This window comes from Cheilinus undulatus, linkage group 3, assembly GCF_018320785.1.
Source record: "Cheilinus undulatus linkage group 3, ASM1832078v1, whole genome shotgun sequence".
Lineage (NCBI taxonomy): Eukaryota > Metazoa > Chordata > Actinopteri > Labriformes > Labridae > Cheilinus > Cheilinus undulatus.
The window spans coordinates 16,403,974-16,428,319 of record NC_054867.1 but is presented as its reverse complement, the minus strand read 5'-3'; the positions used below and the strand labels follow the sequence as shown (position 1 = coordinate 16,428,319).

Below are 24,346 nucleotides of genomic sequence, written 5' to 3'. Positions count from 1 at the left end.
AATTAAAAGACGCATTGCAGAATCAATTTAAACAAATCTCAGGCTTACCTCGTCATGTTTCAATAATTCAAATGAGACAGTTTGAATACAATTTGGGAGTAATGTGGATATAATGTGTATGATGATTGCAGTTAAGAAACAAATGAAATGGTATCTTGGGCCTACTTGCTTGATTATAAAGAAAAATGCAGAGAGTAATAAAAGTTTATACAAAACCTGAACTTATTACCGAACTGCTTACAAAATATATATTTATGTACATTGTTTAATAATTGTTTTTTTTTTTTTTTTTTTTTTTACAAGAAATAAGCATTTGGCCCTAATCAGCCACAAATATCCATCTAAATCGTGTCTTTTTATGTATTTGTATGGACTATAAGTATCAGTTTAAATCAGTTCTTAATGTTTGTCTAAATTCACTAAAACGATCATTCTAAATCAACTTCAGGTAACGGATTGAATCAACTATATCAGTCCAATGGGAAGTTAGTATGGTCTAAATCAGCTGTAAATATTGGTTTAAATATCAGTCTTAATTGGCTGTATCTTTCTAAATCAACTTTTCCATTGGACCAATGTTTGAAGGACCAACAGAACCTGTTAGCTAAAGTCTTTTTCTTTGGTCACCATTATTCTTTAAATGTTCAAATGTGTTTTAAGGACTCAAGTGGCTGGGAAAATTTGGGAAAATAATCAAATTGTGATTTTTTTGTTTCCCCCAATGTTGCAATTGCAATTTGATATGCAATGTGATGTGCACCTCATCTTTTGTTACTTCCAACAAAACAATAAATCCTTCTATACTATAACCAACACAATATTAAAGGAGGGCTAAACAATTATGAAAAGGTAACTTACTGTGTTGATTTTGACTCGTGTTGCAAATCGGATATGAATTCTTGTATTGAAGGGAGTGATTATTTTTATGTCATTCTCATATTCAATAAGAAAAAATGATGAAAGAAGGATTTTTTGGAGATTATTCTAAAAAAAATGTCACTTGAATGCTTACATGATATGTAATGTATGAGATCTCTGCTGAAACAATAACATGTAAACTGGTATTTTGGCACAAATTTCAGATTAAAGAAATATTTTCTGTGTTTTGAAAATTGCAGGCCATATTGCAATTTAATCTAATTTGTGATTAATTGCCCAGAAGTTTTAAGTTGTACTACTCTATGAATATTATATTTTAAAAATAATTGCTGCCTTTTACTATGATGTGATTGTACAGCCTGACATTGCAGTTGCAATTACATTAATTGTGTGGCTCTAATTCAAACCGAGTCATGATAAGCACCACAAGATATGAATAGTGGATTGGCCATTTTATCCAATTCTTCATCAAAAGAGCAACTGGACTTTCTTTAGGTTGTTGAAGACGTTTCGCCTCTCGTCCAATTGGCTTCTCCCAACTTCCCAAATTGGATCACCATGACCTGGATGAATGAGAACCTACAAAGACAGTGCTCCTTTTGAACAGTCTGTGAACTTTAGTTGACAGTCTTTATACATAAATAAATAGAAATATAATAAATTAAGCCCACTGATATCCAGTCAGTATCTTGACTGATATTGCAAATTCAGTAGGAATTGTTGTACTGATCATTTTTATGTCATCCCCACTATTAATAAGAAAAACATACAAAAATAAAAAAGTCGGATTTTTGCAAACTATTCTAGAAAGAATTGACACTTAAATGTTTTCATGATGTGTGGAGCATAACATCTTTGGCTGCAAAAAAAAAATTAAACTGGTATTTTGATACGCATTTCTGGTTATAAGTATTGCATCTCTTGTGCATGATTTCATCTACATTTCGATTAATATTTTAGCCCTAGTTTTCATGGATGTCTAATAATTAGCAACAAAGGCTGTCCTGGATTCTGCCTGAATATAGGGGTCAGGGTTTGTGAGTGAAGAGGGGGACTCCCTTTTTGGAAGGCAGATTAGAAGAGTGGCTGCTGCTATGTGCCAGTGAGCATCTTTGCTGATGAACCAGGCTATTCCTCCCACTTACACACACACACACTCACTCAGAGAACAAGTGATGAACCACCAGCTAAGGATTTCCTCTTTTAAAAGATGCAGTTGTGCAGTTCATTAAGCAGATGTTTGAAGAGACGTGCATGCTATGAATGAAAATAACAACCTAGGAAACAAGGTGATGAGTCTCCTCCTACACACAAATGCTATCGTTGGTGTGTGTTTTGAAGCTTCACAGCAGTACTGTGTGTGTGTGTGTGTGTGTTTTTTATGCCACCTCCATCCAAACCTCTACAACATTTTTATCACTTGCATTTGAGTTATGGCTGGCTGGAGGCTCAGGATATTACATGTAATAGTGACTGAGTGAGTCTGCCTTCAGATTTCCAAAGAGGGGACGAGTCAATTATAGTAATGCAGTATTTAGAATTTATTAGACCTTTTTAATTCTTGAAGGATCAAACAAGGATGTGGATATTTGAGGAGGGAGATAGCTGTCCTAAAATAGCCTTCCTGTCAGATCGAGTTGCTTATCTTCAGTTCCTTTTGTGTTTGCTGCCAGAGAAAGACTTTTTTTGCCTTGTCATGTATCCTGTGATTGTGCACATCTCTGTCAACCATTATCTTACTCATGAACGGTATAATGTCTTAAAGCTTTCTTTACTAGATTTTTGGTGTGGTTTCAAAAGCAGACGTGGGCGTTGTTCCACATTTTGAGGTGGAAATTTGATAGGACCAGGAGACTGTTTTGATAGAATCCTGATGAGATGTCTCATCATTGTTTTGTTTTATTGTCAAGGGGAATAAAAGAAAAGATCTGTCAGCTGTTCCAGAAGAATCATTTGATCAGTGAGGAGGATGCTCAATCCTCAGGGGAGCACACTGTCATTTAATTAAGCTCATGAAACGAGGGAAGCAGAGTACATGTGAGCGTGTTAGGCTTCGTGTGCTAATGTGTGTTTGCTGACAGTATCAGCAATGATGTTCCGTGCTATAGAACAGCTTTTATATGACGGATAACAAACTCAAGATCAAGTTACCTTCTTAATTGTTATAATTCAACCATCCTTTCTGTAACCGGGTTGTTATCAGTCTGTCAGGAGTGGATGTGTAGGAGGGTAGGGGGAGGCTGAAACACCAAACAAATGAATTCCCCTCACATAATTCTCTTACCAAACAGCCCAGGTAAGAAGACTGAGCCTTGTCATAGACCATTAGCTTTGCTCCGGGAGGATTTCTCCTCCAGCACACTGAGAACTTTAACCACAGGATTGGCCTGTTTATGAGGAGAAATTTCTAGTACCCTTCCCCTCCCTAAGTCTTTCAGTCCATGAGTAAGGCATCACGTCAGTGGTGACTGTGCAGGGATACATTTTTTCCCCCAGTTCGCAGGCCTCAGTGCACAGCACTGTGACACATGAAGAAGAGCAGACATAGAGGTTTGGCTGTTAAATGATCTCTGGAATTTGTGCTGGCCTATTTTCTATTGTGATGTGATGCCCGGTGAAGTGCAGACTGAGGGATGAGGCTCTAGCTGAGGACAGACACGCTTGTGTTCCACTGTGATAGGATCTGCCATTAAAATAATTTGTTTCCTAGAGAGACTGTCAGCCAGGTGACATGGCTTCCTCTGGCTGGAAATAAGTTGGTAATTGATAATAGCTGTTTCCCACTAACAAAGGGATCTGATTGGGATTGGATTTTTTTAATGAACTTAGCCCTTTACTGTGTGGCCTGCTGATCATTAAAGGCTTGACTGTTTACCAGGGTTCCTTGATCCTTGAAAGGGTTCTTGATCCTTGAAAAGTCTTAAAGAATCTTAAACCGGACTTTTGAAATTTGAGGCCATAAAAAGTCTTAAAAAGTCAGATTTTTACTTTTCAGAGGTTTTAAATTTTAAGTGGCTTTTTGCTAACAACTTGTGTAAAATTTAATTTTTTATACCAAAACTTTCACATCAGGTTAACTCACCTAAAGATATGTTAAGTACTGGGGCAGGGCAATTAGTTGAAAATTAGATTCAAACACAATTAGGCCTGCTGCAATTTTCAAATCGTAGGTGGTGCAATATTTCTTCGACCTGAACTTCATGTCAAAATAGAAGTTTTAAACTTTTTTCTTGCAGCAGAGAAGTTGTGCATGATATTATGCAATAATTCAAGTGCCATTTTTTTAGAAGAGTCTACAAAAATTATCTCATTTTTGTACGTTTCTTTTTAAATATGAGAATGATAAAAACCCTTCAATGCAACAATTTCTATCCAATTTGAAATATGAGTCAAAATCATCAGAATTAGATGTTTTTAAAGAATTGTTAAGCCCTTGTTTGGGAATGAAAGAAAGTGAAGGAATAATTGCATATCAAATCACAACCGCAATATCAGGGAAAAAAATTGCAATAAGATGATTTTCCAAAATTGTTCAGCCCTATTAAGTATCATATCATATAGTATAGTAATAGAATAGATGTATTAAATGAGCCAGAAATCATCAGATTTGGAGTGTCTTTGTCCTACACCACTTGACATTTCATAACCAGTACTTTAAATCAGAAAATTCAGTCCTGGTCCAGTGTAGCGAGGAATCTCACGTGTCTTGCATTTGTGACGGTTTGCCATTCAAAATGTAGTTTAAATTTTTCTCAGTTCAGGTCTAAAGAGGGCTTAAAAAGAATTGACTTTGATTTTCAGAAGTGTGTTAGGAACCCTGGTTTACAAACCTGACAGAATGACAAAGAATGTAAAATTCATAGTCTGATTAATTGATTTATCTTTGTCATTTTGTTTTTTAAAGAAATATTATTATCTGAAATTTCCCCCTGAAGAAAACAAATTAAGGATTAGAAACCTTTTAATTTTATTCAATAAATGATTTAAATGATTAAATGATTTACTATATTCTATATTTATCTCTGCTGTAAACCTATCCATCCGCCAACATTCCCTATATGGCCTTCTTAGGGTTTCTGCTTCCTGTCACCATGGTAATATAACCAAAGGTTGCGTCAGGGTCTCCCAGAGGTGGGTTAATACAAGGTCAACACAATGACGTCCACTTCAGTCAACTTAAATCCCAAGAGGTCGCAGTAAAAGCGTGGCCATGATGTGAATGATGATGACATGAGTAAACCTCAAGTCTTGGTTGTCATGGCAATACTGAGGCAATAGACCTAATTAAATGGACTAGAAGTAGGGTCACCATCACTGCTGGGTTCCCAGTTGTCCATCATGCAGCCTGGCCTGCATAGACCTCCTGACTGCCCACGTCAAGATGAAGATTGATGGACAAAAACATAGAGAGAGAGTGTGCATAGACTGGAAGAGGACGACGAAGATGAGGGAGGAGGCATTGGGGATGTGTTCATCGATCACTCCTTGCCGTCTGCTGACATGGCAGCTACAGGGCTTCTTTATGTTGGCAGCGACACCCTATATTTACAGTAGGTATTTTGGCACTAATGCAATCCAGCCCCTGCAGGTTAGCTTAAAGGTAAAGGCACGTCCTCTCTCTTCTTGGAGATGGAGCAGTGTTGCTCACAGGATTTTAGGAAGCTTGGGGGGGGGGGGGGGGGGGGGTGTCACCTGCCAATTTGGACTTTTTGAAGTGAAATAGACTACTCTTTTGCATTTTTAGAGCAAAAATGAAGAGGCTTTATCTTTGGAAATTTTGTTTTCTTTAAACAATGTTGTTATAATTTGATTTGCCGATTCCAGTTTTCAGCTTTTTTCCTTGTCTGACCCAAAGATAAAGATTTTAGATGATATAGATTTTCTTTTCTTAAAAAATCTGTTATTCACATCTAAAGATTGGTTTTTACCTTGTTGATAAATGTTTTTTTTAAAGGTCACATGACCATGTCTGAGTTTAACCAAAACAAATCTCTACCTGAACATTGTCACAGCCTTTATTTCCTGTTGAATTGTTTATTTTTGTTCCAAAATTTATGGCAGAGTTAGTACTTTTTGTTTGTTAAACTACTGAAATGATACAGGGGTTAAATTTCTGTGTTACGTTTACATTCTAGAGAAGAATAATTTGTCATTATTAACATTCACTTCCTCCCCCCTTGTTAATTTAACTCAGGATTAATCAAATCACAGAAAGAGAGAAGTTTAAATCAGCTGTTTTCTCTGTAACTCCTGAAAGATTTATGAATTATCCAACAAATAACTAAAATCAGAGAGTTTCACTCAGCTAGAACTGGGGCTAACAATATTGGAGAAAAACAGATATTGCTATTAGTTTTTCTGTCTGTGATTTATATTGTCAAAAAGAAATAAGTACCTTAGATGACCGTTCCTCAAATTAAGATTAAAAAATAGATTATTTTGTTACTTGCTGTTTGTCATACTCTGATTTCAGATATCACAGTATGCAGCCACTGCAGCTCTGACACACAGACACAGAGGGAGGAGGAGACTGATGAGGCTGAATGAGACTCATTCCCTTATCAGCTTTACAAATGAACTCATTAGTATGTTCCTTAAATGTCATCAAACATTTCTAACAACATTCAAAGTTAAGTTTGACCCACATGATCAGGCCCACAAGTTTAGTGGGTTTAGTTTATGAAAATGTAACATGACCCAAAAAATATATCCTGTGACCCACCTGTGGGTCCTGACCCAGACTTTTGGAATGAGTGGTCTAGGTAATTGATGGGAAACACTGTGGAGTGATGAGTGTGAGGTACTTGTGTTTGCCATCGTGAGGAGAAACATGGAGTTGCTAAATAAGTTATCTAAAATGAAACTGACAGACTCCAACATGTCCTGGCTAATCTTTTATAAAGTAATTGTGTCAGAATTGAAAACTCTGGAGCCTCCAAGAGACAGCACTGACACTAAGCAATACTGAAAGCTGACCTTTGCTGCACAGAAAAGGCCTCGTGTGGTTTTCCTCTGACACGATTTGTTTCTGCTGTCATTTGTCCGCCCAGCACAGCTCCCTTGTCCCTCACTGCATGACATGATATTTAGCGCTAAGATGAGGCTCAGTTGGCGGCTACACGCCCCACGGAGAGATGGAACTGAAGAATAGATGAGGGAAATCATGTGTAAGAGCCAGCATGTTACGCTTGTGTTACTCATCTGGAAGCTGGAGAGCTGAGTAAAACAGCTTCTGGTACTGGAGACCATTTGGGAGAGCAATCCAGCACTCCTACTGTGGAGGCTAGAGGGACATGCTCTACATCATCAGCTCCGTCAATCCATCCCCCATCGTTATCCACATTAGTGACATGGTGTGAATATGGGATCAAGCCTGCAATCTGCACAGACTGCAAATGGAATTTCTCTCCTGTCATTTGGGACTACTTTTCCTGATTCTCTATTAGAGTTACACTAAGCTTTGCTGTCATATCCATTGAGCCAGCATGGCTTATTTCAGTCCTGATTATTGTAAGGGCTAAATGCTGCTCAAAGTCTTCTACCACTATCTTTTCCCCATGTCTCCTTGCTTCATATCTGTCCCTTGGGGATAGCCCAGTTTAGAATAAACACCAGCAACCAGCTTTGTCTCTATGGCAACAGCTGCTCATGCTGAATGATAGAACAGGCATGGAGTAGGTAGGAGAGGGTAGGGAAGGTGGTAGATGTTGCTGAATGGTACCTGGTGTTCTTTCAGGTGATTTGATGTAAGGTTAAGGGGGTCTAAGATCTACAGCAGCCCCTGAGGAATGCATCTTTCTCCAAGGAAACCAAAGGAAGAAGAATGAAAGATGTAGAGGGAATGATAGCTGTTAGATGACTTGGTTACCCAGTAAAAGGGGTCAGTGGGGTTGGGCCATGAAAGCCCCCCAGTCAGTCTGTCACTCTATTTAAGCTCAACCTGACCCCGTCTCCCTTAACACCTCGATTACCCGGCTAGCCGACTACAATTAAAGCTGCTTTTGCCTCTCCTCCACTTTCTGTGACAGCCTGAGGAAGTGTTGGATTGATCCGGCCAATACGGTCAAGCATGCAGAGTATTTGTTTTTCTTTTCTCCTTGTTCTCTTGTCTAAATATTATTTAGTTCCACCACTGAGCCGGATTTGTCAGCAGGGATTTTGCCGGGCATGTTTTCACTCTCCATGCTGATGGCTTAGTACTTCCCTCACTCCATGTTTCTGCATTTTTTTCCCTGTTTTATGTAATTTGAGGATTGAGCTCAGTTGTTCCCATCTGCTTCATGCCTGTTTCCGAGCAAGATGCAATCCATTGCCAAAGTAGGACGACCTTTGACCTTGTTCATGCGTCATTAGACAGCTGTCTGTTTGAACCTATGTCAGACCGTCAGAGGATGAAACTGCTGGAAAAAGACATGACTTTAATTTCTGTTTCTTCCCGCTTTTTGTAGGGGAAATCATGACCAACCCTGTAGGCTGCATCTCAAGGTCGTTCAAGGTGGACCAGTCTAAGTCAGAAAGTGATTGTCGCTTCTCCTCCGTTTTTCCTGGTCTTTGTGAGAATTGTTTTGCCCTTGCCTCTTGCTTGTATGAAGCATTAGATGAATCTGTTAGATGCTAAATGCTATCTTTCCGCTGGTGGTGCAGGCAGGTTGGCTTTGTCTTCCAGCTGTAAGCTTGACCTAGAAGAGGCAGAGGCTCCATCTGCTGTTATGTGCAACATGAGCCACTCTCTGGGAAGAGCCAGGTAATTCAATACCACTTCCTGTCCTCACCTTGTGCAAACAGGCAAGACCTGAGATGTACCATTTCAAGAAAAGCGCAGGGGGCAGGCATCTTGTTCAGTAATTATGTGAAGGGACAAACGGGTTGTTTCAAGGAGAAAACAAATGAGGTAGCTCTAGAGCTTCTTGTTAAACCTTGCCTGATTCCTCTCTGTCCGTGTACATGTTTAAACACCATCTGTGTGGATGAGAAGAGTGACCTTTCCCTGAGAATACGCCCTCTGTTCCACGCTGGGCGGCTCTTGTATCATCATGCATATCCCAATGTGAAGTCAAGAAGATGTGTGGGGGTTGGGGTCTTGGCGAGACTCATGACTTAGCCACCTGTCCTGAAACCCCACTAATATAGGATGCATGGGTTGTGATGCCATGAACTGCACCTGTACTGACAGTATGTTATTTAATTTACTTGTTGATTATTAATATAATCCATGTATGGTGGAAAATCATAAAACTTTGCATGCTTTTTTTGGCACTTTGAGCAAAGACTCTGAATATAGCTTGTCCTGTAGAGACATTATTTTATTGTGACTTTCTTCTGCAAAAGGTGCTTTTAGTGTTACAGTTAGGGTTGGGTATCATCTGGGGTTTTTCCGATGCTGGTGCAAAATTGATGCTCCTTATACAGTGCTGGTGCCTAAACAGTGACTGAATCTATACTTAAAAAGAAAAAGGGAGCTGAAAGTTGGCAGGAGAATAAAAGCTGTCTGTAAATGATTCACAGAAATATCTTAAAAAGATGGCAGAACATGAAATAAGAAAAGGAAACTGGTATAACTTCTTTAAGAGGCTCAAGCAAAATTCATGTACTGTCTTTGCGTTAAAGACAAACAATAAGGTGCCATCGTGCCAGCCAGTGTAATTATTTCCTTGATAGGAGAATGCAAGCAGAGCAGAGACATTACTGCAGAAAACAAAACAATCCAAAGACGTTCATGCTCAGCTGAAATAAAGTGAGTGTGCATAAATCACACAAATATCATAATTAGGGCCCGAGTGGGCACCAACCTATGGTCGGTAAAGCCCCCATTGTATCTGCTCTTTTCAGCAACTTGTGGCTTGTTTTGGGGGCCTTAACATGCCCCAAAACTCACCAAACTTCCCACCAAATTGTCCCCCAGCGGAAACAGACATCTGGTGGAACTGTACAATCCCATCACACAGTGGCCCCTGGGGGGGCGCCAAAAGTGAGATAGGGCACTGGATAAGAGCTAGGTGCATGAAAATTGGTATACATATGTATCATGATTAGATGGAAAAAAAGTCTGTTGGTGCCACCCTCTGAAAAGTACAGGAACCGTACTAAAAACAGTTGAAGGTCAAATTTTGGCATTTTCTTGGCGTTTTTCTCCTCTGAGGGATTTCATCTGTTTGACTTCAGAATTTTTGTCCTCAAACTAGACAACCTGGAGATCTAAAGTTGTGCGAACTGTGAGTTTTCACCGCAGGGTGGGTTCGTTATGAGAGCCCAAACCTAAACTGATTTTTTTCAACTTTTTTTTGCAGTAAAAATTCACCAACAATGCCTTTTAAGTTTTTAATCCTTACGTCAAACATCACCAAACTTCACAGGGATGACCACACATTTATCCTGAATACATTCATACATCAATGTCAGTACTTTGTCACAGCGCCCCTTTCTGGCAATTGATCAATTCTGCCCCTAAATTTTGGAATTTATTCAGCCCACACACACCATTCAGCCTAGGCTTCTGATTTTTGGTCTGCATATGTGTCATCATCTGACCTACAAAAAAGCCTCTTGAACCCATGGCCAAATCCAAACAGGAAGACATGTGCCAGGGTGCGAGGGCCTTCAGTGCTGCTTGCAGCCCATGTGTGTATGTTGTGCCTTTCATTTGGTGTGGTGGGGGGTTGCATTGGGGTGTCATGGTGTTACTATACCAGATTACAATACCAAATACCTATCCCTAGTTCTAATTTCTGTCTGATTTCTGCCACAAAAAAATATTTTTGCAACACTTTCATCACTGGTTTAAACGTATGTATTGGGAAAAACATCATCAATACCTCAAACTACCAGCCAAGGTTGTGGATGGATAAAAGAAGTGCAGCAGAATATATGACAGACAACAGCTCTGCTTAAGTCCACCTACTAGCTTGTTTTTCTCTGATACTTAAAGAGCAGCTGGGTAACAACTCAAATGTCACCCAGTTGTGTTAGTGTAATCAATGTGAAGCACAGCAATTATATAAAACATGTTCTTTGACTCTCAAAGTTTGATGTCTGTAACGATAGCAACATGTAGTTAGTGTACTCACTTTGCAAAGCATCCCTGCCGGCCTGTATGGAGCTTTCACATAAGCTTGGTGCTGGAACAAAGCAACTCTGTTTGACTTGAGATCTGCACTGAATTAACTTGTATAATAATGGCTTAAACAAGTGTTTAAAGGTGTGTCATGACTTGCCTGTTTTAAGAGAATGAATACTCAAAAAAAAGCTTGCTATGGCTATTAATGAGGTCAGAGAAACAGCTAAAAAAATCTTGAGCACTGTACACTCACCAGTGCCTCTGGTAAAGCTAAGTTAAATCAATGATAAAGATGTTTATGTTTGGCAGTTTCTTCACAATAAGAGTTGGTAGTTATTTTCTTAGAGCACTTTCATTGTGAGCAGGGGAAGAGAAATGTAAAACTACAGGTGCAGTTGCAAAGAAGTGAACACAGAAAGACTCATAAAATATGTGATACTGTGCTTAGACATGAGTTTAGTGTGCCACAGGTTTATTTTAGGGGTAGAAGGTGGTTTGTAACACCTGAGTATGCATTTGAATGTATTATGTCTTCTGATTTTGTAATACCACAATGTAATACTCTAACCACATAGAGCAAAAAAAAAAAATCCATTAATTTAAGGCTTTATCGCCCAGTTCTGGGTGCTTTGACTAAATAAATTTACTTACTTGTCATCGTCATTGTTTTACCATAATCAGATATTTTATTTTCTAAACAGCAGATGCTTTAGGTGAGCTCACCAACTTGCAGTTTCTTTGTATCCCCTACCTTGAAAGCCACTTTTCCAAACAGTAAATCGAATCATAACCATACATATTGATTGATCATAAAAAAGGTAAAGGAGCAGCAAACAGAACCCCCATCAAGCATGATTGAGATGTTAATCTTCTTCAGACATCCTGGTTATATGGATTTTATTCATTCACTTTTAATAGCTCAGAGAAAGAGCAACATTATTCATTTTAATGTCTTTCTCTTCTCATTATTATTTTTGCCTACAGTGGTGTTTATGCTGTGCTCTGGCGATGTACTCCTTTGCTTTTGTAACTGCTGATGTTTTTATCTGAGAACCTAATGTTCTCTCTTTTTCTTCTTAGAGTGGTTTTCAGTGAAGAGACAGAAAGATGGATGAGCTGCAGGATGTACAGCTGACTGAGATCAAGCCTTTGCTGACCAATAAGGTGAGTTGAGAGAGGGACATTGCATGACAAGCTGCCAAGGCAACAGGCACACAACTGTGCACTTAACACAACATGAAGAATCAATCATGTAAACCAAACAGACATGTTGTGCACACTCAAAGTGAATGAAAGAGCACCCCATACGGTCTCAGCAGGCAAATACATACGCTAATACACGAGGCATGCAGACTCTGCAGTCCCGTTCATCAAAGTGAATTATTCATATCTGCTTGACTGTTGAGAGGAAAAAGAAAAGAGGGGCGAGAGCAAGTCAAGAGAAAAAAAAGGTTGTAGACGGAATGAGGCAAGAGAGAAGAAGAAATGCAGACTTTATAGCGTAAGAAATCCAGAGAGTCAGAGAAAACAGCCAAGCAGGAACGAGAAGAGATCAAAGGAGACGCCGGAAGAAACTCATCTCTTTATTTTTACGAGCTTGAAAGAATCTGAGAGGTGAGAAACGACAAAAACAGAACAAAGTGTGGAGTTGAAAAAAAAAAACGGGCAGATCAAGGCTCCTCTGCATCTTCTGGCCTCCTCTTTGTCCTCGTCTTCCTCTGCACTTTGCCATCTCTACAGCTGATTAGCTGATTATAATGAGCGTGGAGAGTGTTTGTTCCCCCTCAAAGGTGACTGTCACAGACAGTCAGGAGGGTACAGTGCCTCAGAGGAAGAGTGAGTTGATGTATCAGGTCGAGGGGAGTCTGAAGGGATTGCGTCACTTCAGTGGGGGGTTTGGGGAAAGTAAAGGAGCATATCTCGTCTTGTTGGCTGCATGCTGGGTAATAAAGATGCCTAGTGTAGACTGACAGGGTAAGGAATATAATTCTTAAAACCATCTGAATGAAGGATGCTGCAACTGACCTCTTATGCCACCTAGTGGGCAGCACATTATAAAAAGCAGGAGTCTTGAAGCACATGGAGATAATGACATGATAACAGTGATGACAGAGTATCCTCATTTTGTCTCTAATCATATTTGGAGGTGATTATTCTTTGAATGATGTCCGTTGAGATAATACATTAACGAAAGTTGCACCCTGGCACAGAAGTGTTTGTGGACAAAAGAAAACCTTATCAACAAAGGTGAACAATGCATTACAATTGACTTAAATACACATATACTATGTGCATGAAAGTCAATGTATACACGAGCGTATGTATGCATGAGCAGAAAAAACAGGAAATAGGTAATAAAAACTCCTTCCCTGGTGCAGTGTTTTGCATAACAGCAAATTAAACATGTACAAAAAGTTTAACATCTTTTGCCAGTGGAATACATCTAAAGGCAAAGCTGAATAATTTAAACTGTAAATTAACAATTTGGAAATATACCTGAAAATGGGTAAGCAACAATCCTCTATATGACTTCACTGAACTGTTGCCAACATGTTTCAGTGCACTTAAAAACAAATGTAGGCCCTTCGTGTACATCCATCATGTCTCCACAGTGTTTCTGCTGCATGAGAGCTTTATTACACCAAAGGAATGGTGAATGGGCTTTGGACATAAACCTGTTTTCCCTGTTATTTATGCTGCATAGCTTCTTAAATAGAAGAATTGGAGAGCATTATAGGCATTGGGCACCATCTGTCTCTGCACCCATATGCACCCCACTGGTCTGGCCTACAACTGAATCCCAGCTGAATCTTTTCTGTTGTTGCTGCCCACCCTCATATCACTGCCTGTTTGTCCTGAAGCTACCTACTGCCTGAGAATATGCAAAGCACAAACTGGGACAATTCTCTGCTAAAATTATGTTATAATAGTGAAAACGACTTTAACGTCTCATTCTTTGTTGTCTGTAGTTTCAAGTCTAAATTAGGGCTACAGAATCTATTGTTAAGTCATATTCATCACAGTATGAGCCCACCCAATAAATACATGACAGAAGGCTTCCTTAGCTGCAGTAATAGATAGAAATAACATATTTTTATATACACATGCCATTCATTCACATTCAAAATGCCCATAGTTGACCCATTGGAGCCCTGTACACATGGGCTATATATTTACAACTTTTTGCCAAATAACTTAAACCCCACAAAGACTTTAGCATCTACAACTACAGGAACCTGACAACTACTAGATTAGTTTAGCTAGAAAGAGAAAAAAGTGAGAATAAGTTGTTAACTAAGCTCCTGTGATGAAAATGAACACAATTTCTGCTATTTGAATAACGGCATTTTATATTGAGGTTACAAATACAAGTTTTTAAAACATGCAGCATTTAAAAGTTTTTAAAACATGCAACATCCAGATTTCAGAAAGACATAAGAACTGCAACCTTCTTACTAATACAGTTGATTTTAAAAACCAGTCATGGTCAGAATAAATTGGCTTTCTAAAACAAAATATAGATATACAAAAAAATCTCTTTAATGTTGAAGGGAAAACAGATTTGACACAGATTTAGTGTTACAATTAGTTTCACATTAAGTAAATTGGTGATCACATTAGTGCAATGAATGTGTCTCAAGTGATTGTAGAATAAAGAAAACTGTCTGGAATGTCCAGTCACTGGTTAATCAGTTTTCCTGGCTTCCATTACACCATAAAGAAAAAAAAAACACTTCATGCAACTCAGAGAAAAGGTTATTGAAAAATCTAAGTCAGGGGATGAATACAAAAACATTCCAAGATATTATAAGACCAAAAAGATGCTTTTTGGCCATCAGACAAGACGCTATGTTTGGCGGACACCAAACACTGCACATCACCACAAACACACCATCCCCTCTGTGAAGCATGGTAGTGGCAGCATCATGCTGTGGGGATGCTTCTCGGCAGCTAACCCTGGATAATCTTATTCAGTGTACAAGAGAACCTGGGCTTGAAAGAATATTTATTTCCCGTCAAGACGATGACCTAAAGCATACAGCAAAAGCTACACAGAAATGGTTCAAAGACAACAAGATGGAGACCTCAATCCACTACAGAATTTGTGGCTGGATTTGAAATGGGCTGGCCATGCCCAACCCCTGTGCAACCTGACAAAGCTTGAGCAATTTTGTAAAGAAGAATGGAGTAAAATTTCAGTGTCCAAATGTGCAAGCCTGATTAAGACCTATCCACACAGACTCAGCGCTGTGATTGCAGCCAAAGGCACATCTACTAAATACTGACTTGAAGGGGTGAATATAAATGCAGTCACTTATTTAATATTACATATATTTATTTAATTGACATACATTTTTAGGAATCAGTTTTTGCTTTGGCATTAAATAGGTTTTAATGTAAAAAAAAAAAAGTCAAAAAGCCAAATTATGTAGACCATGGTTGATTTATAAATTCAATAAAAGGAAAAAACATCACAGGGGCTGAATACTTTTTTCCCAGCACTGTGAGCTCTATGTATATCAAACGCATCATCAATGGTCTAGACCTGTCCTCTTTGTAACATCACAGATTTTCTTCCCATAAAATCATTATGTTTTGTAATCACAGAGTCCGAAAGAGGGATGAGAGAGAAGGGAAAAGACATGCAAGAAGTGAGACACAGGACTGACTCAAACCCAGGCTGCCTACGTACACAGGGTGTGACCTTACTGCTTGACTATCTGTGCCTAAATCATAATTGGTTTTAATAAAAACACACCAAACAATCTATTAAAAACACATTTTGGGATACTGATAACTTATGCTATGTCTGCTGTGCAAACTTTTCAGCAATCAACTGTCAAAATGTGCTCAAACCAAAGACACAACTGTTTCTATACTTTAACTGTAATCTTTTACCTTGTTTTTTTTTTTTGCAGAATGCACGCAACTTTCAAGATTTCGACTGCCAGGTCAGTAATACTCTGCTACACTAAGCACTGTGATACCATGGTTACACTGGGGGGGGGCAGGAATATTGGGACATGGTCCCACTCTCACATCACTACAACAGATCCCATTAGTTTGTTTGCCCTACATCACAGGCAACATCCAATTTACTACAAACCACATTTTAATGAATGTAGGATTTATTATGGATAAATCAATAAGGCCCACTGCAACACTTGCCTTTAATTTCTGAGGTGACAGCCTTTTAATGTGTTTGGCATACAGAGTCTTTTGCCAGCTTTCTGTCCTTTAGTTGGTTCTTTGCAGTGTGTTGGGAGAAGGAAGGAGTAAGGTCTGTTTGCAATGTCTCTGATGAACCCTGTAACAGTGTTTATTCTAATTTTTAAATTCATATTACTAGTAGAATGCATGAGATTTGTATAATCTTATGGTCTATAGAATTATACAAAAAATGCTCGGAGGAAAGCTGGCAAAGAGGAGTTATGTACTGTAGTTGTTGGAATAATATGAGGTCTTGCCTGTTTTATTACTTGAGTAAGGTGAACCAGCAGCTTGATTACAGATATTAATTGCTGACAGATTGGTACCACATCAGCGCTGCAATGAGTTTCTGTGGTCATTACACTGTTTTACTTTAATCTTTAATGGTGTGTTCTAGGTGCCCCACCAGTACGTTTACATGCAGTAATTTTATTTCAAGTAAGACTGAAATCATACAAAATATATTTTTTCTCTAAATGGACTAACACACCTACAGTAGGTAATGTAGTTCAAGTTGATTGACTCCTGCATGTAAACCTCAGTCAGACCCAAACTTGACAAGGCATTCTGCACATTCTCCACTGCCTTCGCTTCAGGTTTTGACCAAAAGTTAAAAAGCATAAATGCTGAGCTTAGCAGGAGTCACACCTATCTTCAGATCTTACAATTAATATTTGTACCACTAATAAATCATAGATTGAGTATGAAATGTATGGAGCTGTAGAGTCTGTCCATGTTTTAGCTGTTATGCATTCAGCCAGTCAGCTGCTTTCTAACTTGTTAGCACAGTCAGCAGGAAGAAGGTCCATAGTAAAGAGCTAAACGGGGATAAACCGGGTGTGCTCAGTTAAAGGATTCTCTTACTGTGCATGTATACTGGGAAAAGGACAGTAGTCTAGATGATTAAAGCTGTAAGCATAGCTTGGCTTTCATGTGCATGTTAAGAGTGTGAACTCACATTGCATTACGGCATTGCAGAAGCATAAGAGGCACAGCATGTGAGCAAACATTTGGAGCTTCAAGTGAACTATTGCTCAGGCGCACGTCACACAACGCTGTTCCGACCTGCTGGCTGTGAAGTTACACATTACCATTGATTTTTCCCCATAACACGTCAGTTTGTCAGGGTCCGACGTTAAGGTTTTTGCCTACTTACCCTTCAGGGCTTGTGCTTCCCAAATCTTCTTGCCCCATCTAAATTCCTATTTGCCCTGTCTAGGAGGTACTTTTTCTGGCTGTCAAGTGCATACATTTTGTTCACAACATACTTAGAACTAAAATCCATTGCCTGTCAACTGTGGAAAGCAATAAACAACACGTGTTTCTTAAGAAAACTGTATTTATTAGCTATGTGTTAGCCCACTGAAAACTAACTTTGTACAAATCAGTGCAATGTGAAAGCTGCACCAGGTTGTTTTCCGAAGAAATTCAAACTGAGGAATTTCATAATATTTACAATACTAATAAGGTAATAATACAAACTCAGAAATATTTTTTTCATAACTGATGAAACCAACTATTCTCAGAGGAAAATGAGCTCAGCAAAACACTGACACTAGAGAGGTGGCGGGGTCTGCTACATATGAACCAATAATAAAATGGTGCTTTTCTTCAGTTTTTATTTGGTTTATTCACCAGGAAACTGAAGAAATTTTGCCGACATGTTAAAATCAACCAATTAAGATTTTTCTGGTTAGATTAAAAATGTCTTCCCAAAAACTACGTAGTGCACCTTTAAAGTGCTATTTCACAGTTCCACCCTGTAACTGTAACAGTTAGACCAGTGGTACTCAACCTTATTCAAGCAAAGAGCCACATTGTCTAAAAAAATACTTATGTGAGATTCACAATTCAAACTGGGAATGTAAGGTAGATAATAGATCAGTAAATCTGTAGTTGAAATGAAATAAAACAGTGGATTGGTGGATAATTATGAGGTTAAATGGGATACAAATGTCTGCATAGTGTCAGAAGAACCAATATGTCACTGATAATGAGCATTTATTTATTTTATTTATCACTGACATCAGGCTAAAACCTTGTGACTCAATTTTTATGTTTTAAGTTACAGCCTGTCTTCTTTATGTGGGTAACAGATTTATTGATGTGACCTACCGTGAATCTTTACTGATGACAGTGTTTACCTTCATAAAGGTTTTTAGTTAAAGTTTGTTCAGCTGTCTGCACGTCAGCAGACACGCTTAGCTTATGGAGGCCGCAACACACTGCATCTGGCTGCTCGGGGGCTCCGTAGTAACAGAAATGAGAGAGGAAAATAATGAAATTAATGAATAGAAAAGCTCAAAGTCATGCTTACCCGTTGGCTTTTTGAAGTTGCCCTGGGCATTTGGGCAACCATTAATGTCGGACCCTGGTTTCTACTTCTGTGATGGCTTCACTCCACCATACCGCCATGGTGCCTTACATATTCTTGATGCTGTAACAGGGTTATGTATGGCTGTCTGTTTGCACTTACAGACTGACATTGAAGGAGGAACACTTTTGCCTTGTTTGCCATGTGTATTAATCTGGCACGCCAGATGGATTTGTTTCACACATCCATCTGCTAAACCACTCATAGACAGCGTTTGGGAAAGGGCAGAGCCTTTGAAAAAAACTCAAGAGGGTGATTAGATGAACATTCTGTCTGTCACAGCTTTCAGGGCCAGTCAGAGCAACAAAACATGCGACGTAGCTGCTACTGAGATGCACCTCTACCGAGGAGTAAAATCCATAGAGAACTGCATAACGCCGTGAACCATGGTGACTGTAGACATGTCAGTACATGACTTTTGTCGTTTTAGAAAAGAAAACAACTCAATGCTATTCTTTGTTTTTCTTTTAACGAAGAAATGTCAGCGAGTTCTGATACAACTGGCACTTCAGCAGCATCCACACTAACCTCTTCTGCCATAACTGCATAATTGCTTACGTCTTGACTCTGCTGTGCCTAAAAGTATTGCCCCTCGCTGATTGGTCCTGTCACTTTCTAACCGGGCCCAGACGGTTCAGATGGGAGCTTTGCAAGATGGATTCGCCAATGGGAAACACAGAAACAGGTGTATCCATCTGTTTTGCAAGGATACATGTGTATTGCTCAGAGGTAGGATTGTGTGGAGAAGATGATCCGTCCATATCCAAACTGATAACTAAGCGGCTTTTGACAGTGCTGTGAAAAAGTATTTGCCCCTTCCTCTTTTTTTTTTTTTTTTTTGCACATTTGTCACACTTAAATGTTTCAGATCCTTAAAAAAGGTTTTGATATTAGACAAATATAACTGGTGTAATTCCAAAATGTAGTTTTCAAATGATGATTTCATTTATCAAGGGAAGAAAGCCATCCAAACTAACCTGGTGCACCAGTGCACTTTGAGTAATTTTGGTAGGCCAGCAACTCCAGGGAAGGTTCACCACAGTTCAAATTTTCTCCATTTGTGGACAATGGCTCTCACAGTGGTCTGCTGTAGTCCCAAAGCCTTAAAAATTGCTTTGTTACCCTTTCCAGACATCATATTGGGTCATATGTGTGTAATATTAAAACTTGTTTGATGATCTGAACCATTAAGGTGTGATAAACATGCAAAAATAAGAAATCAGGAAGTAAGCAAACACTTTTTCGCAGTACTGTAAGCCAGTTGGCTTAGGTTCTCTTTTTCTTCCTTGGATGGGTACTTTACAATGTGAAGATCCTACACACAATCACACTGGTGACCTATTTACTTTAGTAAGTATTTGGTTTTGAGTAATATCTAAAAAATGCATGTGAGAGTGTCTGCAGGACCACATTTGCCAGGTCTGAAATAAAAAACCTAACCGCAAGCCTGCATCACATGTCTTTGCAGCCTCTGTTCTCAAAATCTTCCAGTCCTCGCAGTAGACAAAAAATACAATTTAAAGGCTTTTTTTTTTTCAGAAATTTCTTCTTGACTTTTTGACTGTGCCTTTTGTGGTATCAGGCATCATGCTTTTTTATTGAGATGAAAATTTGCTTTGGTATAATTGTAGATGTCTTTTTTTTGTGGTACATGTAGTTTTCTACTGGAAAATATGTATGTGCCCACCTTTTCACAATTAAGATCTCAGCCACAGTCTGGTTCTTTTATATGATAATGTAAGAATAGTTATCATTAATGAAAAAGGTGATCTTGTCCCTAAGCAGGCACTGTTCCAGATTTCTGTCTTTGATGGCATCTTCCCTGAGAAGTGGGAGAGCTACCCTCTGCCTTTGTGCTGTGCAATTAATATTTTCTTGCAAGGATTCTCTTCACACAAGGGGGTTTTCTCTACAGGCACACACTCTCCTGTGTTTCATGAGCATTGTGGCATTAAAGGGTTAAACCTTTCATCCCTCTCTCACTTTCTGCAGTCACGCCTGCTCCCAGCATCCCACCCGATCTAAATATAGCTGCTGCAGGCAGGGGAGGAGAGTAAAGCATGTTAGCTGGGGCAAGCATGCTCCATGCTCCACACTCAGCATCAGCTTATGCCTGCATCCAGTTGCATTCATACACTAACATGCACAAAACCCCACACTCACTTAGCTCATTTTTTCACCGGCCTTTTTCTCCACACTCATCACCTAGGGATTTAGGAACATCTTGTGGTTGTTCTTTTAATAGAGTAATTTTCCCTGTCTCAGTGGTACTGAGCCAGTCTTAAGCATATTTGACCTCATTTGATGGCTGCCATTTTGACCTCACAGTCTGACTTTTTGAACTATATTTAAAGGTGTTCCTCAAAAGCAATGCCCTTCAAAAATAAAGTGATAACTGTTTTGAACTCATTAAAGCAGAAAAATCACAGTCAGTTGCAACAGTCAAAAGAAATGTACTACAATTCTGAATTCTCTTCAGTTGCTTCAGATGTGGTGTAGTTTTATGTAAACGCTGGTCCAGTTTTGTGCTGAATGTTCTTAAGAGTCAAAAAGAGGAAGAAGATATACTTTTTTAATCTCTCACTGGGGAATTCAAATTCACATACCGTTACTGAACATGCTATACCCACACAGGCTGATGCATGCTGATATCGGCATGTCATCAGTATTTGCAGATATGAACATTTCTCCTGATATTTACAGGCGATATATCGGCTGCACATATTAACAGTGTAAATCTTATATCAGCCTTAAATATTGGTTAAATATAAAAATTTGCCATCAGGTATAGGTGGTTGTTTAATGCACCACACACTCAGGGTGGTGGCTGCTAGCTGTGAACATTTTAAACAAAGCCCCCGAAAGTAAAACAACTACTACACAGTTTACTTCCCTGCTCCCCACTTGACTCAGACTCTTGTTGAAGTGGAGACACTTGGTGTTGTTTGCAATACAGAGCAAAGAACCACACTGAAAGTGTTTCATGACGGGAAAGCTTCTTGCTCTTTTGCTGACTTGCTTCGGCATGAGTTTGTTAGAGTTATGCGGGAGGAGGGGCATGGTTACAGTGTGAATCAGTGTGTATAATGGCTGCTAGTGGAGTGATGAGCTTGTATGTGCAATTACAGAAGATTAAGGGCTCTGTACTAAATTTTAGTGTACTGAAATATAGTAGGCTAACTGAAGTATGTGATTTGGGACACAACCACAGAAAAAGGAACTTGTTATGGATTGAAAAAGAAATAAGAGAACAGTGAAAAGTGAAATGTTGGCTATCACAAGGTGCAGATGACTTTTGACTTGTACACTGAGCTGTCTGTGAGTTTTCTTAACTGAAATGAGGCGTTAAGGACTAGTGGTGTACTTATTTCACTTCATGGTGGCTGCAGGGAGGGGCTGCAGTGGCTTCACCTGTGCTGAAAGGGTCAATGCATGCAATTAGTTGCGTTAACCCCCCTCCCACTTACTATGGACCTTAATCACATCTGGACAACTCCATTAATGAAAACTCTGAGTTTCTGTTTTTCTGTTACACAAGGTATTAGTAGAAAGAGAGAAATTTAATGAAAATTATCTAGCTTACCAGAGTCTTAGCAAGCAACTTTTGTATCTAAGCAAAACTGTGACAGCATGCTGGTGGGACGAAGTGTTAATTCGTGTGTTTTTTCAGATTTTTTTTCACTTTCTATCCATATGTTTGCAAAGGAAAAGCATCCTGCTCATTTAAAACAAGATATATAATTCCACTGTCCCAGACAACCTCTGTGTATAATACTCTATAAATGGAGCCCACATGTAGTACAAGGCATTAGCAGCAGACTTCCCATGAATACCGCCTGTGAGTGGGGGAGGGGTCCTCACCGCTGCACCATCACTCTGAACAGCCAATGTGACATTCCTGCAGCTGGAGGACAAATCCAGCTGCTCTCTCCCCCGTATTCCTGCTACCAAAGCTCCTTCCACAGGCGGTGCAGAGGTACTGCAGCCGTCATGTTTATGCACCTGCAGCAGCAGACCAGGATGGAAACTGGATGCTAAGAGGGATTGGAAAGCCAAGATGATGCGGTGCTGTAGACTCATGTTTCCCTTATGATGTCCTCCTTACACCTCTGTGAAGCAAGAGAAGAAAGGGAGGTGTGAGTCAGCCTCCTCCACCCATGGGACCTGCTGTGCATACTTAAGAACACTGAGTTACTTCATGGGCATGGAAAGACCTGACTGTACACTTTAAAAATAGAACATCTCAGGGCTGGTGGTACTCACTGTGGAGAGCAGAAAGAAAAGATGCTATTCCTGGTGGATGACTGCATGAGATGTTTTTTACATTTTTCAAATGTTTCCCTACTGTACATTTTCACAGTATCGTCTGCACTGTATCTTTACTTGTATAGTTTAATAGTTTTGCCCGTTTTTAATATTCTTCCCTGACCTTGAAACATTGAATCATAATGACCTGAAGAACTTGTCACTTCTTCTCCTTCAGACAAACAGCCGTCAGACATGTTTTTGACTAAAAACCTCACCATCTCATGTAGCACAGCAGAGGGCGCCATAAGCCTTTTTATTGTATGGCTCAGGGGCTTCTGTGATGTGTGCAAGAGCACTTTGTTTTCCTTTTTGTTGTCCTAAAGAAAAGTCCTCTGTATCACAGAAACAATGGATTTTAAAGGTGATCCTAAATTATCGTTAAGAAAATGCTGAAACAGACCATGTCACTAGGTTGACAATTTAATAGGAAATGCTTTATAGGCTTTTGCTTATTTAATGACTTTGGACAGATGATATTCAATCAATTTTATGGTGGTATCAGGTATGTCTAGCTACTGAGTCAAATGAGAGATTTTTAACAGGGCTAGCTATGAAAGTAAGGCAATTATTTAAGAAATTATCTTAGGTGAAAATGATGAGATAAAGTTGAAATTATTAGAAAGTAAGTTATAATTCTAGAATTAGAAAATTAATATTTGAGGTTGTAAGTCATGACTATGAAATAAAAAGTTTGAATTATGTGATAAAATGTATTAATTCTGTGATAAAATTTTGAGATGGTTCACTTTTAAAAAGAACCCTGTATGATCAGACAAGTTCATCTTGTTGGATAGATATTTGTATCTCTCAAATGCATACTGAACTAAAAAACTCACTAGATATCTGCCCTTTTTTTTTTTTCTTTAAAGATTTATTTTTGGGCATTTTTGTGCCTTCATTAGATAGGGGACGACAGTGGATACAGTCGGAAACAGGGTCAAGAGTGGGGGAGAGACATGCGGTAAAGGACCTCAGGCCGGATTCGAATCCTGGCCGCCCGTGTACATGGGGAGCGCCTTTAACCACTAGGCCACCTGCTCCCCAGATATCTGCATTTTGAGTAATTTAAGTTTAAACTCACCAGGATGCCGCAATGTTTTGGTCCGTGCTCGTACTGTGACGTCACAGTTCCGTAGTGCTCCTCCACCGTTATGCAGTAACTGTTTTTCAGACAGATTTCTGCTTGCAGCTGTTGCTGCCATAACAGCTTTCATACCAGACACGAGTTTGCTGTGTGTTGGTTTCTACCTGCTGCCAAAGCTCTGTCATTCCTCCTAAGTTTTAACTCAGTAAACCTCCCTACAAGTGACTGGATTCAGTGTATAGTGGAAGCATGAGAGGAGCTTTTCAAAATAAAAGCAGTATGTACATATGAAGGGAGTTTCTCTAAAGAAATGCTAAAATGGACTTTTACCTTTAACAGCGCAAACCGAAAGTGCTTTCACACTGTGTTTACCTTTACCTGAACCGTGTGGAAATGGCATATTTTTAAAGAGTAGAAGTTTGGGGAACAGCTTTAT

At 39.2% G+C, this 24,346-nt stretch overlaps 1 protein-coding gene across 2 annotated transcripts in view; it reads left to right on the top strand.

The window, feature by feature from the left end:
- Window positions 1–24,346, top strand: part of ndrg3a (ndrg family member 3a) — a 58,333-nt gene that overhangs the window by 12,348 nt on the left and 21,639 nt on the right. For both annotated transcript variants that reach the window (XM_041783415.1, XM_041783414.1), the window contains exons 2-3: window positions 12,014–12,097; window positions 15,853–15,885. In XM_041783415.1, coding sequence (XP_041639349.1) covers window positions 12,041–12,097; window positions 15,853–15,885 — 90 coding nt within the window. In that variant the 5' untranslated portion in view covers window positions 12,014–12,040. The remainder of the gene's footprint in view (window positions 1–12,013; window positions 12,098–15,852; window positions 15,886–24,346) is intronic.